General features: G+C 52.4%; 4 protein-coding genes across 6 annotated transcripts; 1 reads left to right on the forward strand and 3 right to left on the reverse strand.

Annotated features, from left to right (window-relative positions):
* Window positions 1–70: 70 nt before the first annotated feature.
* LOC120647142 (zinc finger CCCH domain-containing protein 19-like) lies at window positions 71–3,721 on the forward strand. Its single transcript, XM_039923792.1, has 3 exons — window positions 71–843; window positions 1,367–1,477; window positions 1,633–3,721. The coding sequence occupies exons 1-3, from the start codon at window positions 748–750 to the stop codon at window positions 3,364–3,366; spliced, it is 1,941 nt and encodes a 646-aa protein (XP_039779726.1). The 5' UTR covers window positions 71–747; the 3' UTR covers window positions 3,367–3,721.
* Window positions 3,722–3,747: 26 nt separating this feature from the next.
* LOC120647157 (large ribosomal RNA subunit accumulation protein YCED homolog 1, chloroplastic-like) lies at window positions 3,748–6,036 on the reverse strand. Of its 2 annotated transcripts, none has more exons than XM_039923817.1 (2): window positions 5,428–6,023; window positions 3,748–4,449 (listed from the first exon to the last, which is right to left on the reverse strand). In XM_039923817.1, the coding sequence occupies exons 1-2, from the start codon at window positions 5,889–5,891 to the stop codon at window positions 4,029–4,031; spliced, it is 885 nt and encodes a 294-aa protein (XP_039779751.1). In that variant the 5' UTR covers window positions 5,892–6,023; the 3' UTR covers window positions 3,748–4,028. The 2 variants fall into 2 exon arrangements, with proteins under 2 accessions (XP_039779751.1, XP_039779761.1); XM_039923827.1 differs by lacking the exon at window positions 3,748–4,449 and adding an exon at window positions 5,044–5,222 and having other exon boundaries at window positions 5,428–6,036.
* Window positions 6,037–6,524: 488 nt separating this feature from the next.
* Window positions 6,525–9,717, reverse strand: LOC120647150 (beta-catenin-like protein 1). Its single transcript, XM_039923804.1, has 8 exons — window positions 8,604–9,717; window positions 8,370–8,454; window positions 7,719–7,815; window positions 7,570–7,633; window positions 7,424–7,480; window positions 7,268–7,305; window positions 7,073–7,154; window positions 6,525–6,891 (listed from the first exon to the last, which is right to left on the reverse strand). Exons 1-8 carry the CDS (start codon window positions 9,633–9,635, stop codon window positions 6,802–6,804), a joined length of 1,545 nt encoding a protein of 514 aa, XP_039779738.1. The 5' UTR covers window positions 9,636–9,717; the 3' UTR covers window positions 6,525–6,801.
* A 1,980-nt stretch (window positions 9,718–11,697) lies between these two features.
* Window positions 11,698–13,812, reverse strand: LOC120647166. 2 transcript variants are annotated; one of them, XM_039923847.1, is made up of 5 exons: window positions 13,304–13,812; window positions 13,015–13,218; window positions 12,449–12,532; window positions 12,236–12,358; window positions 11,698–12,158 (listed from the first exon to the last, which is right to left on the reverse strand). In XM_039923847.1, exons 1-5 carry the CDS (start codon window positions 13,535–13,537, stop codon window positions 12,030–12,032), a joined length of 774 nt encoding a protein of 257 aa, XP_039779781.1. In that variant the 5' UTR covers window positions 13,538–13,812; the 3' UTR covers window positions 11,698–12,029. The 2 variants fall into 2 exon arrangements, with proteins under 2 accessions (XP_039779781.1, XP_039779772.1); XM_039923838.1 differs by having other exon boundaries at window positions 11,698–12,161.
* Between the last annotated feature and the right edge of the window lie 63 nt (window positions 13,813–13,875).

Here is a 13,875-nt window from a genome sequence, read left to right on the forward strand (position 1 = left end):
CGTATCTATCTACTGAGCAAGCCAATCGACGTCGATGCGGAAGCCTAGAAGGTGGGGAGAAAAGTTGCTTTCTTCCGTGGCCGTGCTCTGCTGACTGCTGTGGCCTGTGCGTGGTTCTATCTTATCCAGTGAAGTGAGCTAGTGAAGAGGGGGTATGGGAGTATGGGAGTCCTTCCAGCCATCATCCTTTCAAGTCAATTGCTACTCGTAGGAAGGAGACCAGATTTAGCAGGGCAGACGAGAGCAGACCGTTGCGCAGGCATAGGGCGTCAGACATGCATGCAGATCTATTCTAGTAGCGATCTAGAACAACTTTTAACTGTGCGAGTAGATCGAACGAGACGACACGACACTAGAGATGGCAGCCAAATCGGGAATCCCCCCCGCTCTCTCCTCCGTCCCTCCCACTTGAGCTGAGCTGAGCAGCAGCTGGAGCTGAGAGCCTGAGACTGCTGAGAGCTCACTCCCCACCACAAACAACAGACGGATCCCATCCCATCCCGTCCCAAACAAAAGAAAAAGAAAGAAAGGAAGAGAGAAAGAAAGAAAGAGAGAAATCGATCCATCGTCTACTCTAGTAGCATGAGATGGGATGAGATGAAATAAAATACTGACAAGGAAGGAAGAGCACTTCCATCCGTTCCAGCTCCAGCTTTTCCATCTCATCTCACCTTTTGGTTTTGGCCGGCAAGGGAAGGACCCCCCCCCCCCCCAACCCCGCCCCTCCCCGCCTGCTGCATCGCATCTATGGACTCCGCCGCGCGCCCCGACGAGGAGGAGGCGCGCCGCCGCCGGAGCACCGACTGCATCTACTTCCTCGCGTCCCCGTTGACCTGCAAGAAGGTACTACCTCTGCTCATTTCTTTTTCTATTTCTTCCATGGATTCTGATTCCATGGCTCGCTGCGCCGCTCGATTTGCTCCCTTGCTTCCATCCCATCCATGCGCCGATCGATTTCTCCACCTAGTAGCTTAGCCTTAAGATGCAAGCATGCCACCTGCCTTACTTCGATCCAGATCACAACTTCACCTTTAATAATAATAGTAGTAGTAATAGTAATAATAATAATAAGAAATTCGTCCGAGTAACAATCATTGCTTCTTCTTCGCTTATAAAAGTTAAAAGTAACAATTATTCTGCAAATCATATACGTAGATCTGTTTGCCTGCTCTGGTAAATAGCTCGTCGCATGCTGTCAACGCTCCAGCTTCAATCTATTCTAGATCCATGGCACTGCAGTTCCCAGGTTACAGTAGCTTGCAAATAAACGGCTACCGTCGGAAACCATTGCCACCTGCTATTTCCTTCTTCCCTGCAACGCTAATCTCAAGCAAACGGCTGACATGTTTTTTTCTCCCGTATGCAGGGAAGTGAATGCGAGTTTCGCCATAGTGACGCTGCCAGGATGAATCCCAGGGACTGTTGGTATTGGTTCAATGGCAACTGCGCCAATCCTAAATGCTCATTTAGGCACCCGGTACTCCCTAATCCCATAGCCCTGATTCTTGCGACAACAATATTATCCTTGTACACCACACAAAACAAACCCATTTTATTTATTACTAAAGAAATAATGCCATGAGGACCTGGGATTATTAGCTCCACAATTAACAGAAGCATGCTATATTTCAGCCGTTGGACAACCTGCTCGGAGCACCAACAACTCCACGGGCTCCTCAACAGCCTGCCCCGCAAGTTTCTGTTCCAGCTCAAGCCCATGGATCTGTTCTTGCCAAGCAGGGTGTTCCGTGCTATTACTTTCAGAAAGGCATGTGCGCAAAAGGGGACAGGTGTGCCTTCTCGCACGGCCCACAGCCTGCTGGGACTCCACAGCCACCACCGGCTGCCAAGATCTTTACTCCTGCTTTGCAGCCTAATTCTCAATTGAAGAACTCGTGGACAAAACCCAACTCTTCAGGCCAACAGAATATGCCTGCAGGCATACAGGACAAGTCAAAGCTCAGCATTCATGATGCTAAACCAGTCCAGAAGCAACATGTGACGAGTAGGGTTGACCACTCGTCAAGAACTTATCAGAATCACAGTAATTCGTACGCGCAATCTGGTACAACAAAGCAACCTCAGCCTTCGGTCCAGGATGGCTTATCTGAGAATGGTATGGAGGCAGGTGAATTTTTGAGGGAACCTTCCGCTGGTTCTGGTGTTCTTGTTGCTGGTGTCAATGATGACTCTGAACAGTCATTTAAGGGAAACCGTAACAGCTATCACCATCATACTGAAAGGTCATACAGAAGTTCAGCTGAGAGATTGTCGTCAGACAAAAGGATCTCGGAGCGAGAACCTATGCCTGCTGTGATTGCCGGCAGTTCAGATTTGCGCCACAGGTTGCTGAAGCAAAGAAGGCTCAATAATAATTTAAGATCGACTGAGGCCCCTGATATGAATGACGCGTGTCTTGAGGGTGAACGCAATGACCAACATCGCTGGAGAGGTGAAGAGCATGATCGCCCCCTCCCTCGACCTCGATTGCGTGATAGAATAAGACTGCCTGGTGCGACATCCTTTGACAGACATGGATCATGCTCAGAGGAGTGGGATAGAGGACCTAGAGGCAGGCTGTCACCACCAAAACACTCGGACCTTCGAGGGAAGCTTCATGAAAGGTTAAAGGTCAGATCAGCTGAGGAGATACCGGTTAATAGTGTTAAGAGCTCGGTGGCGAAGGCAAGCAATGGTGAGGATGCTGAATCATTGAACTTTGCTGGTCCAAAGAGCCTTGCTGAGTTGAAAGCAAAGAAGGGTGGTGGCAGCTCATCACGGGAAGAGGCCATCGTCAAGGGTGTGGGCTTATCTCGTGTGACTTCAGGAATAATTTCGAGCAGGGAGCCTGCTCCATTTGAAGGTCCAAAGCCACTAAGTGCCATACTGAAGAGAAAAAGAGAGGTGGCCAGTGAGGACGCTGTTGCTCATTTTGGCAGCATACAGGAAGAGGATAATGCGGCAGGAGTAGATGAAGAATCCCAGATCTTAGCGGATGACATGGTTGAGGAGAACATGGAGGGAAATACAGCAGCAGAAGAAGGGGAAGAGGAAGCCTTCCATCCTGAAGATGATGTGGCGTATGACGACAATGCTGATGAAGCTACAGGTCAAGAGCTGGAGGAGCATCAAGATGTAGAGATAGCAGGGGAAGACTATGACTACGAGGCGGCTGACACCAACGCTGATGCAGGTCAAGAGCTGGAGGAGCATCAGGATGTAGAGGCAGCAGCCGAAGACTATGACTATGAGGCGGCTGATGTCAATGCCGAGGAGGATAATGAGTACCAGGAGTACCAGGACGATGACGACGATTTGGAGGATGACGACGACTTTGCACGGAAAGTGGGCGTGATGATCTCCTGAGCGGGGCAAGTTGTTGTCTGAGACCCAAGAAGAAAGAAGTTAGTGGCGGGAGGGAGATACTTTTAGTTCACTGCGCAGAAGATGTTTAATACAGTTTGGGGAACAGAGATAGAAGAATGGAAGCGAAAATCAGCTCATGTATCGGAGAGCACGCTTCTTGCAGAAACCAAACCAAGCAGCAGTAGTGACCGACCCGTCTGTCTGCCTGTCTGTACTCAAGCAAATGTTCCTACAATCGCCGTGTTGTACTCCATCTTGTATTATTAGTTGACAGAGACCTAACAGATACATCATACTCTACTTGTATTTGTTCTTTGGTGCAGAAGATGGAAAAAAAGATTACTGGTACAACATACATGGCATTCTATTCTTGCATCCAGATTTGTATTTTTTTTATATATCTATTCGCTGGTAGGTAGAGAATCCGATTGGTGTCTTCCCACAGAAAGATCCGGGTAGAACTTTACAAGGATCTCATCCATTTGTTGCCTAACAAGACTGGAGTATATTCTATACTATGAGATGAACTTGACACGATTCCCTTGAAAAAATTTAAATTTCAAGGTATGCAGTAACTGGGTATACAAGAACGCAGGCTGCTTAGCTAGTTGTACAAGTACAAACGCATCAGTCATCACCTACGACAACATGTGGTGTTCGTATCATCTTTTCTGGATTGGTTTCAACAAATCTTTGAGTGGTCCTCGACCTTTCACGTTCTTGGGCTCCTGTTGCTTCTCATTGCTGCAGTTGCAACTGCTGGTGTTGAGGTTTGTGCCACAGGCAAGGCACAGGCCTTTGCAACTGGGGCTGCAGACTGCATCCATGGTTATCTCCAGGTGAATGATGTCCCGGATGTGCTTGGAGATGTCAATTTCCTTGTCACCTGCTGGGAAGTGCAGCCGGTCATCCCAGTCGACATCTTGGTCGTCGTCATCCAGGGTGCCAGTTAACGAAGCACCGTTGGCAATGTCTTCTTCATATATCGTGCCGAGATCAACTAGGTCGGGTTCATCTACCGGATCCTCTGTCAATAACAGGGAAAAGTTGGCAAATATAGCTTGAGGGGCTGGCTCGGCACACCTGGAGAGAGAGAGAGAGAGAGAGAGAGAGAGAGAGAGAGCATAAAACAGCTGTCAGTTTTACATCCAATTTCAGTATGCATTTGGGCATCCAAACTCTTCATGTAGGATAGTTTTTATAGCATTAATAATGCCGCCACATAGGACTTTTAGTTTATGTGGCATCATAATAAATGGGAGAGCGTAAAGAGAGAATGAAACTGAGCCTCATACAAGGGACACGGATCCTCTGCGGTACTTCTTCCTACAGTTGGGACTCTAACGTGTGGGCTCGACCCTACATGTCGGTAAGGGAGGACTGCTGCAGAGGAATCCCATCCTTATAAAAGGACACGGATCCTCTGCAGTACTTCTTCCTATAGTTGGGACTCTAGCGTGCGGCTCGACCCTACATGTCAGTAAGGGAGGACTACTGTTGAGGAATCCCGTCCTTATAAAGGGACATGGATCCTCTGCAGCACATCTTCCTATGGTTGGGACTCTAACATGTGGGCTGCACAATACAAGTTTTGTGTTAGGAGTAAGGCGGTGTCTTTATAATAAATGAAGACCAAATATAATAGATGGAGAAAAGATAAATGAAGAACAAATATAATAGGTAGAAAAAAAGAGTGAATTTAATAGAAATCCACACCATGACATCATAGGTTACAGAGTATAGTTTTTTTTAAAAAAAAGGCAGTGTCACGATGATACGGCAATATAGGCACTATCCATATAAATTACGGGTTGGAATTAGCTTATCCTCATCTCTTGGTTGACAGAGAATTGTACCTGACATTTGCAGTAGTAGGTAAGTAGATTTTTGATTGAGGTACCAGAAATGTTAAAAATTTATTAACTGACCGACCGACCGGCCGAATTGGAGTAGTAGTAGTACATGCCATGGTATGGAGACCATAGGAGGAGACGAGCATGAATATTAGGAGGGGGGAAATTAAAGGAATTCAATGAGAAAGGAGTGTGGATGGTGTTTGACCTGAAGCAGCCGAGGGTGATGACGGTGCGCACGATGCCGTCGAGGCGCAGGCGGCCCCGGCGGCGGGCGACGTCGAGGGAGACGAGGACGGGGGTGGTCTGGGGCTGGTCCAGCGTCCCGAGCCCCATGGCGGCGGCACGCGCGCGGGAGTCGTGGGAGGAGAGGTCGCCGAGGCCGAGGCGCTCGAGAGTGGAGGCGTACTCGAGGTGGTGGACGGCGGCGTCGCGACGGTAGACGAGCGCACCCTCCCAGGGAGATTCGTCGGATTCGGGTTCTGCGGCGTAGTCGTCCGGGTCAAAGTCGACGGTGAAGAAGCTGTCGCCGTCGCCGCCTTGGACGGAGACGGCGGCGATGGACCTCCTCTTTGCCCTCCACGGCGGCGGCGTGGAGCGGAGAAGCGAGGAGGGGCGGAGGAGGAAGGGATGGAAGGAGACGGGGGCAGCAACCCCAAGATAGGAGGACATGATTCCTGATGATGCGATGGAGCGGAGTCGAGTAGTCGACAGCCAGCCCAGCAAATTCCTTTTATTTGTATTCTTTCCTTCTTTGCCCCTTCACACAAACAAGTGTCTCAAACTGGTGCTCTCTGTTCCTTCCTGCCCGAACGGCGGCATATATAAAAGGCCCTGTTCCGCCAGGCGCGATTCCCCGCGATTAATCCCAAGACGAGGCCCGTCACCTGGCCTAGGGGGTAGGTGGACCCCTAGGCGGGCACAGCTCGTCGGCGGCGCCGATGGGGGTGGAGAAGCGTCCGGCGGAGGGCGCCGGTGGAGGAGGAAGCAGGGGACGGGCTGGCGGAGGTACGGGCGGCGGCGGCGGAGGCAGGGGCAGGCGCGGAGGAAGAGGCAGGGCGGCAGCAGCGGCAGGGGCAGGCGCGGAGGAAGAGGCAGGGCGGCAGCAGTGGCACAGAGGAGGCAAGGCGGCGGCGTTGGGAAGGGAAAGGAGGCAGGGGCGTCGGGAAGGGAAAGGAGAGAAGGATGGGGGAGGAGATAAGGTGGGAGGTGGGCCGTTGGGCCGCTTTGATGGGCTTATTTTTTGACTCTAAGGCTTAGTGGTCCTCTGTTTTTTCCCCAAGTAATACATGGCATTCTATTCTGTATATAAACCATGATAAAAGGAATATAACAAGGCAATCAGTGTGCAAATAACAACTACATATTTCTACACAGGAAAAGCATACAACAGAACAGAATACTGAGAGCGGCTAGGCTACTACATTATCAGCAGGCAGGCAATGCCCCTCTTTGTTTCTGCCATCCAACATCTACACTCAAACATACTAGCCTTCTCCCAAAAATCTCCATCTAAACCCTCAGAGGAGCATTGTCTTGCTCTACAGCCAGTTACTACCCCAGGCCAGCCCACCCATGCGCATCACAACACTGCTATAATCTCCTTGGTCCGTGCTTGAGCTCTTTCCTTCTCTTCAGGTCCATCCAAGTCCCCAATGTTGTCATGGTACTCCTGCAATGCAAAACCATTAGATATCCCCTCCTTGCTACACAACAAGCTTTGCTCTTAATGCCTTCCCCTATCATCGAGGCTACCACCAAGCAACATAAACGGTCATCAGTTATACAAATTCGGGACCCTACAAAGCAGCACCCACTTAATCGGAAGCAAACTGCAATAGCAAACACATCACCTCAAGTATGTCCTTCACGTCTTGCTTCGTAAGTTTGTTTTGTCTTAGAAGCAATTCAACTCTTGCCCTCATCTGGGAATCCCTGAAAATCAGTCAGGGAGATCAAAACAAAAATGATGAGCTTTGCATTGAAATCCGACTCTGCAAGGCAAGACAAAGCAAAATCACAGAGAAAACAAAACAAGTGTTACTAACCCAGAGTGCCAGATGTGTCCCAGAATAAGTGCAATTAACTGAAACATACACAGAATTGGTTTCAGAAGCATCATAAGGTAAACACAAACCAAACCAACACTGGATGAAAAACAATATCAGATACAATACTATCAGGTCATGTCATTATGCCAATACCTGCAGTGTGTAAAGGCCAGCTTCAAGTTTTCGGTTATACCGCTCATCATCGTCCATCTGGGAGAAAAAGCAACGTGTTTCTAAGAATTCATTGTTTGCTCAAATTGGAGATGATGATATCAATGCAACGAGGTCTAAAAAGGTACCTCTAGATCTTCCAAATCAAGACTATCAAGTCTCTCGGTCTCTTCTTTCACTCTGTCTGAATACCTGCACAGCACAAGATCAATGTGCAACCAAGAAATAAAGTGACTGAAAAGGTAAAGCAAACCACTTTTCTCCACAGCAGATATACCTTGTGTAAAACTCCATCAGACGGTCTATCTTTTCACATTCATTCTCAACAAATTTTCCTAGTAGCCTCATCCTTCGTGAGCCCTTGGTAATACCACCTAAAGACATGTATACATAACCAACATGGGAAAATACATTAAAAAAACCGAACCACAAAAAAAAGCAGATACTCGCAGCCAGGAACCATTGAAATACAGTATGGCCAAAAGATATGTCGGTTGGTCTTATATAAAATATAATTGTGATAGGCTAAGTGAGATGCAAACATAATTGCTGCATGCTATGAACTGTTTGAGAAACTATCAAATCAAATGTTCAATGGCATTCTTAGAGATACAGTTATGCAGGTAAATGTATTACTTGGGGAATTCCACATATAGAACTAAATTAAAGTTGTTACATGATAAGTGGCAACACATTCAGTAGGATCTAGGAAATTAGATTTACGACTCTGTAGAATACTTGTGGATATTCATCTGATATAAAAAGACTAAGTATATTAACATTCACCCTCGAAAGGCAGGTTCATATACAGAAAAGGAATTTAGACGTATCATTACCAGGGAGAACACATCTGGTCACACAGAATAATAATTATATAAAGTAACACCTAATTATATAAAGTAACACCGGAATAGACTTGCCTGCTTACCAAACAATGAGGCAATAATTGAAATGATACGTTCTTCTAGCTCCTCCTGATAACTCTCTTTCTTGTTCTTCTTGTTTGCAGGAATCTGTGGAAGAATTTTAACACTCATTTCAATAAACAGATTAAATTAAATGGCTAGCAGGTCTATTACATAGTGCATAGCATCAAAGAATAGATGAATACACTGGAATGGATCATCTGAGATATTAGAAGAGGGATGAAGGTTTTACTTGCCTTACCCATGAAGGCTGCAAAGGCAGTCTTAAGGCCAAGCACATCAACAAAGCGCTCGCATGCAGGCGGGAACCTGGTCATGGCGAAATCGAGCGTGCGGATGGCAGAGCTATATGCCAGCTTCTTCTGTTTCATGATGATGATCATGAGCTCAACGCCTTCAGCCTTGACAAACCTCTCCTTGTTCTCCAGGGGCATGAGCACGCAGCAGAGACAGTCAAAGAGGTTCTCGAGCATCTCCTCCTCGTCTGAGGTCTTTGGGTCCCTGGATTTGTACATGGCAACTGCCTGGAGCAGGCCGTCGACCCCGTTGATCTGTCCCAGGCGCTTCTGGTTGGCAGGGCTGTTCTGCAGGAGGATGGCGAGGATCTCCGAGGCGTACTGCTTGTTGGCGTCGAATTCGCGTGCCTTGAGGCGCGAGAGGAGCCAGCGCAGGAGCTTGGTGCCGTCGCAGACTTTGTCGGCGAGGTTGGGGCGGAGGTCGAGGAGGTTCTCGAGTACGGCGAGGGTGTTGTGGACGGCCTCGGCCTCGTCGGGGTCGGCCTCGGAGAAGCGGGAGAGGTTGTGGACGAGGAGGTCGAGGGCGTTGGCGTCGACGAGGGCGTCGGCGAGGGCCTGGACGGCGGGGAGGTCGGATGGGTCGTCGGAGTCGGTGAGGTCGGCGAGGAGGGAGGCGGCGGCGGCGGTGAGGTCGGCATTGTCGTGGGTGAGGAGGGAGGCGAGTGAGGAGGCGAGGCCGATGGGGACGAGGTCGGGGAAGAGCTCGGGGGCGCCAGCGAGGAGGCGGAGGCGGTCGGTCTCGGCGTGGAGAGCGATCTCGGAGTCGGCGAAGCGAGCGGGGTCGTCGGGGTACTTCATGCGAGCCTCGAGGTTGTCGCGGAGGCGGCGCTCGAAGGCCAGGAGGAGGCGCTTGGCGGCCCGGAGGTCGAGCACCTCCACGGCGTCAGCGGCTGAGAGGTCGACGTCCGCGGCGGCGGGAGCGGACTCATCGGGCCGCTTGCGCTTGTGGACGGCGGCGGCGGCGGCGTCCATGGCCAAATCCTCCTCCTCCCTTGGGGCTCCTCTCAGCTAGGGTTTGGTTCGGCTTCCACGCACGCGGCGGACGGTGGGGGATCCATTGGAATTGGAGAGCATGTGCGGTCCGCTTTTCGCATTAAGATTCGCGCTGGATCGCAAGTTTCCTTTTGTTCTTGTCTGATGTCTGAAAATGAACTAGTACTCCAGAAAGAAAACAATCTATCTAAACTAACAAAGCAAGTCTGGATCAAGCAGTATGGTAATAATGTATAAAGAGTAAAATGCACTGTGGGTCTTTAAACTAATTGACCTGTTCTGTTTAGGTCCATGAACTCCGAAAGTGCATTTTTGGGTCCCTAAACTTTTTAAGTCGTTCACCGCAGGTCCATACGCATCCATGTGGGCAGCTAGCGCTGATGTGGCACGCTGACTAGGCGCTGACCGTCTACGTGGATCGCCAAGTCAGCTCTGACGTGGATTTTCTTTTTATTGTTCACCCCTCTCTCTCCCCGTCCTCCCCCCTCCATCACGCCTCCGCCTCCGCCTCCCTCTAGCCGGCGGCGCCCCCCGCTCTCTCGGCGCCTCCTCCATCTCCGGCGAGCAGGGGCCCGGCCCTCCCTCCCTTCGTCTCCTCTCTCTCCCTGCCGGCGAGCCGCCCCAGCCATCCCTACCTGCCCTGGCCGCGAGCCGTCCCGTCCCCTCCGGCGGCAGGGGCGCGGGGTGGCGGCGAGAGCGCGCGCTGCCAGCGGCGGCGGCACGCGCGCAGGGCCAGCAGAGGCGGCTCGCGCGCAGGGCCAGCGGCGGCGGCACGCGTGCCCAGGCCCATGGCGGCGACGGCGGCGCCCGCAGGCCCCTCCTCCCTCATCCCTCGCCGCGCAGCCCCCTCCTCCCTCCTCCCGCGCTCGAGGCCGGCGAGCCCGAGGCCGCGCTCAAGCTCCGCCGGCCCCCTGCGGCTTTGCGGCGGCTCCTTCACCTCCCTCCCGGCGGCACCTCCATCCCAACCCGGCAGCACCACGGCGACCCGCGCGCAACACGGCAGCAAGGTCGAGCTCTCCCCTGCTCCCCTGCCTAGCTCTCCCCTGCGCGGCGGCGGCCAGATCCGCACGCTCCCCCAGCGTCGGGCCTCGCGGCGCATACGAGGGCGGCGGCAGCGGCGGGCCGGACCGCCACTCCAGCGCCGCCCCTCGAGCCCGCCGTCTGCTGCCTCCTCGCGCGGCGCCCTCCGCTCGCGGTCGGGCCTGCGTGGCGCGGCGTGCGCGGCGGGGCGGCCGCGGCGGCGCGCGCTCGCGAGGCTGGGCGGATCCCGCGGCCATGGCGCCTCCTCGTCCTCCCACTCCTTCCTGGGCAGCGGCCATGGCGGGTCCTCCGCGATCCGGCGGCCGGCATGGCGCACGGCGCACGGCGAGGCGGGGCGACGCGGCCGCGGACCGGCGCGCACCCTCCGCCCCACCGCCGGCGAGGCTCTGTGCTCGCCATTCTCCCTCTCCCCCACCTTCGCAGTGGGCCCCACTCACGGCCGCCGATCGGGAGCTCCGCCGGGCCAGCGCACGCGAGCTCCGCCACGGCCGACGCGAGGACCCGAGGAGGAGCTTGGGAGGGAGGAGGAAGGCGGCGAGGAGGAGGGAGGCGTGGAGGGATAGGGTGAGGAGCGGAGGGGAGATGGTTCGCCGCCGTGGCCGCTCGCCGGCCGCGCCGCGGCCGCCGGTCCGCCCCGCCGCATGGAGGGGACAGGGGATCCGCCGTAGCCGGTCGAGGAGAAGGAGGAGGGGCGAGCTCGGTGTGGCGAGGAGGGAGGAGGGACGGCGGCGCTCACGGGCGGCGTCGCCGCCGTCCAGGTGGATCGGGGCTTGGGAGAGAAAGAGAGAGAGAAAGAGAGGGAGCGCCTAGTCATCGTGTCACATCAGCGCTAGCTGCCCACATGGATGCGTATGGATCTGCGGTGAACGACTTAAAAAGTTTAGGGACCCAGAAATGCACTTTCGGAGTTCATGGACCTAAACAGAACAGGTCAACTAGTTTAAGGACCCACAGTGCATTTTACTCATGTATAAATAATAATAAATAGAAGAAAATGAAATACTCCGAAGCAACTATAACGATAATACTACCAGCCACCAGAATTTGCTTACAAGAAGAGAAACACAGAGGAGCAGGACTAGATAACGTCAAGGCATCAACTAACCACAACTATGGTCCTTTCATTTCCTCCATCACAAACAGAACAGCAATCTCTACCCAATGGAATGGAAGCCAAGCACCACAAGTTTGTCCTGGTCTAGTACATCTAACCCACACATGAAACAAGGAAAATTCAATCCCAAGTTAGTGGGACGAGATCAGAATCAGATCATCAGCAAGCAGCATGCTGCAACACTCGCGTTGCACAGGTTAATGCTCCGAGCCGTTGCTTCATTTCTTGTGCGCCCTATAATCCGGAGAGTTGTGGGGCAGCGGCGACAGTGGATGCCTTGATGAATCCGTGGCACCGAAATCAAGAGCTGGGCTGCCATCCCTCAAGCTAGACGACTTGCGCTTATTCTGCTGTAAAAATCATTCATGGCATCAACCCACCACATTTTTGGCCTTACGCTTCATGACAGAATTTATCAAGTTACCTTGGTGGATGTGCTGGCCGATTTCTTCCTTTCAGACCGGCGTTGTCGCTCTTTCTCCAGCAAGCCCAGCAGCCTTTTGTTCTCTTCATCAAGAACCCTGTTATCCTCACTCAGCGTGATCACCTTCAACGAGAACAAACAAGAGAAGAATTGATTGCTTGTCACCGATAACAAGCCTGCCTGTCAGGTAAACACGGGAATACACTGATATACCTCTGCCTCTGCTGTAGCAAGATTTGTCTTCAGAGTCTCCTTATCATTCTCTAGTTCTTGAACTCTAGCCGTCAATGCCTCCAACTGCATAATTCATGTTGATATTGGCCGGGTGAAAGTTAGGAAATGCATATCGCAACTGGTGAAAGCAATCTAGGACCATCCAGTGTTGGCGGTTCTAGGCTACCCATTTACAATGACACGTCCAGTACAGACTACAGACTCCAAACTTGATGGAACTGCATCTAAAGTTGGAATGACTTACAATTGGGAACGGAGGGAGTAATATACAAATTTAGTCGCTCAAGAGTCAAGATAAATACCCACTCCACCCCAAAACAAGTAAGTGTTGTTTTAGCATTCAAATTTTGTCCCACAAAAGATGTTGTTTTAGTTTGTAAATAGATCCATCTATCTAATTAGAGCAACACCAAGTACCAAGAAAATATTATATAGGAAAATGCATAGAGCCAATCAAATAGTTGATAGATGTTACTTTTCTATTGAAACGAACGAAGCACAAAGTGTAGCATATTGAGTAGAGGAATGTTATGTTAGTGACATACATGTGCGTTTTGGTGGAGGCGTGCGCGCAGGTCGTTGTTCTCCCTGCCGAGTTCGTCGCAGGAGTCCATGGCGCGCTCGAGATCCCGCTCGTAGAGGTCGCACTCCTTGGCGCACTTGGCGTTGAGTTGGGCGTATGCGGTGGCCAGCGCCTCCTTGTCCTCGACGCAGCGGCGGAGGCCGGCGGCATTCATGGCGGCCTCGGCCTGGGGAAGGGGAGAAGGAATGAATCCAGAGAGGTGCGAAGGTCTGCTGGGCCTGGGGAAGGGAAAATCCGAAGAGGACACGTACCTTGAGCAGGTCGATGCGGCGCTGGGCTGCGCGGAGGTCCTCCTCGAGCGAGAAGATGTGGTCCTGGAGGCGGTGGCGCTGCTCCTCGGAGGCGAGGAGCTTGAGGCGGAGGGAGCGGTCGGAGACGGGGAGGCCCAGGGAGCTGTGGATGGAGTCGCGCACGTACTCCTCGGCGCCGGCGAGGAGCGGCGCCACCCAACCTTCCATCGGCGGCGGCGGAGCAGTGGATCCCATCGCTCCGGTGATCTGGCCCCCTAGAGAGAGGAAGGATGGACGGACGGACGGGGGATCTCTTTTGTTTGTTTGGGAAAGAAGTCTAGAAGAGGAGGCGATTTGAAATTGAATCGACTCGAATCGAATCGATTGCAGGAGGAGAATGAGATGGGGGATGATCAGACACCTACACAGGGACTAGTAGGGATCGAATCGGAGGGGGGGAGAGGAGATAACCGTTGCGGTTGCGGCTCCCCCTTCCCTCCTACCCTAGTTGGGCTGGGCCTCCGTTCGTTTTTCTGCTAGGGCCCAATGACAGAATTGTTTTGTTTCCATTGAGAGCCCAAACTCCCTCTCAA

The sequence above is a fragment of the Panicum virgatum genome, chromosome 1K, assembly GCF_016808335.1.
Source record: "Panicum virgatum strain AP13 chromosome 1K, P.virgatum_v5, whole genome shotgun sequence".
In the NCBI taxonomy this organism is placed as follows: domain Eukaryota; kingdom Viridiplantae; phylum Streptophyta; class Magnoliopsida; order Poales; family Poaceae; genus Panicum; species Panicum virgatum.

What these genes read in the sequence shown, in the direction of transcription:
- LOC120647150 (XM_039923804.1), bottom strand. Translation starts at nt 9,635, where the DNA reads ATGGACGCCGCCGCCGCCGCCGTCCACAAGCGCAAGCGGCCCGATGAG. An exon ending in CTGGCCTTTACACACTGCAG is followed by an intron (nt 7,306 to 7,423) that starts GTATTGGCATAA and finishes TGTATGTTTCAG; the next exon opens with TTAATTGCACTTATTCTGGG. An exon ending in GGACACATCTGGCACTCTGG is followed by an intron (nt 7,155 to 7,267) that starts GTTAGTAACACT and finishes ACTGATTTTCAG; the next exon opens with GGATTCCCAGATGAGGGCAA.
- LOC120647166 (XM_039923838.1), bottom strand. Translation starts at nt 13,537, where the DNA reads ATGGGATCCACTGCTCCGCCGCCGCCGATGGAAGGTTGGGTGGCGCCG. An exon ending in GCCGCATCGACCTGCTCAAG is followed by an intron (nt 13,219 to 13,303) that starts GTACGTGTCCTC and finishes CCCCTTCCCCAG; the next exon opens with GCCGAGGCCGCCATGAATGC. An exon ending in GCCTCCACCAAAACGCACAT is followed by an intron (nt 12,533 to 13,014) that starts GTATGTCACTAA and finishes TGAATTATGCAG; the next exon opens with TTGGAGGCATTGACGGCTAG.
- LOC120647157 (XM_039923817.1), bottom strand. Translation starts at nt 5,891, where the DNA reads ATGTCCTCCTATCTTGGGGTTGCTGCCCCCGTCTCCTTCCATCCCTTC. An exon ending in ATCACCCTCGGCTGCTTCAG is followed by an intron (nt 4,450 to 5,427) that starts GTCAAACACCAT and finishes CTCTCTCTCCAG; the next exon opens with GTGTGCCGAGCCAGCCCCTC.
- LOC120647142 (XM_039923792.1), top strand. Translation starts at nt 748, where the DNA reads ATGGACTCCGCCGCGCGCCCCGACGAGGAGGAGGCGCGCCGCCGCCGG. An exon ending in CCCCGTTGACCTGCAAGAAG is followed by an intron (nt 844 to 1,366) that starts GTACTACCTCTG and finishes TCCCGTATGCAG; the next exon opens with GGAAGTGAATGCGAGTTTCG. An exon ending in AATGCTCATTTAGGCACCCG is followed by an intron (nt 1,478 to 1,632) that starts GTACTCCCTAAT and finishes GCTATATTTCAG; the next exon opens with CCGTTGGACAACCTGCTCGG.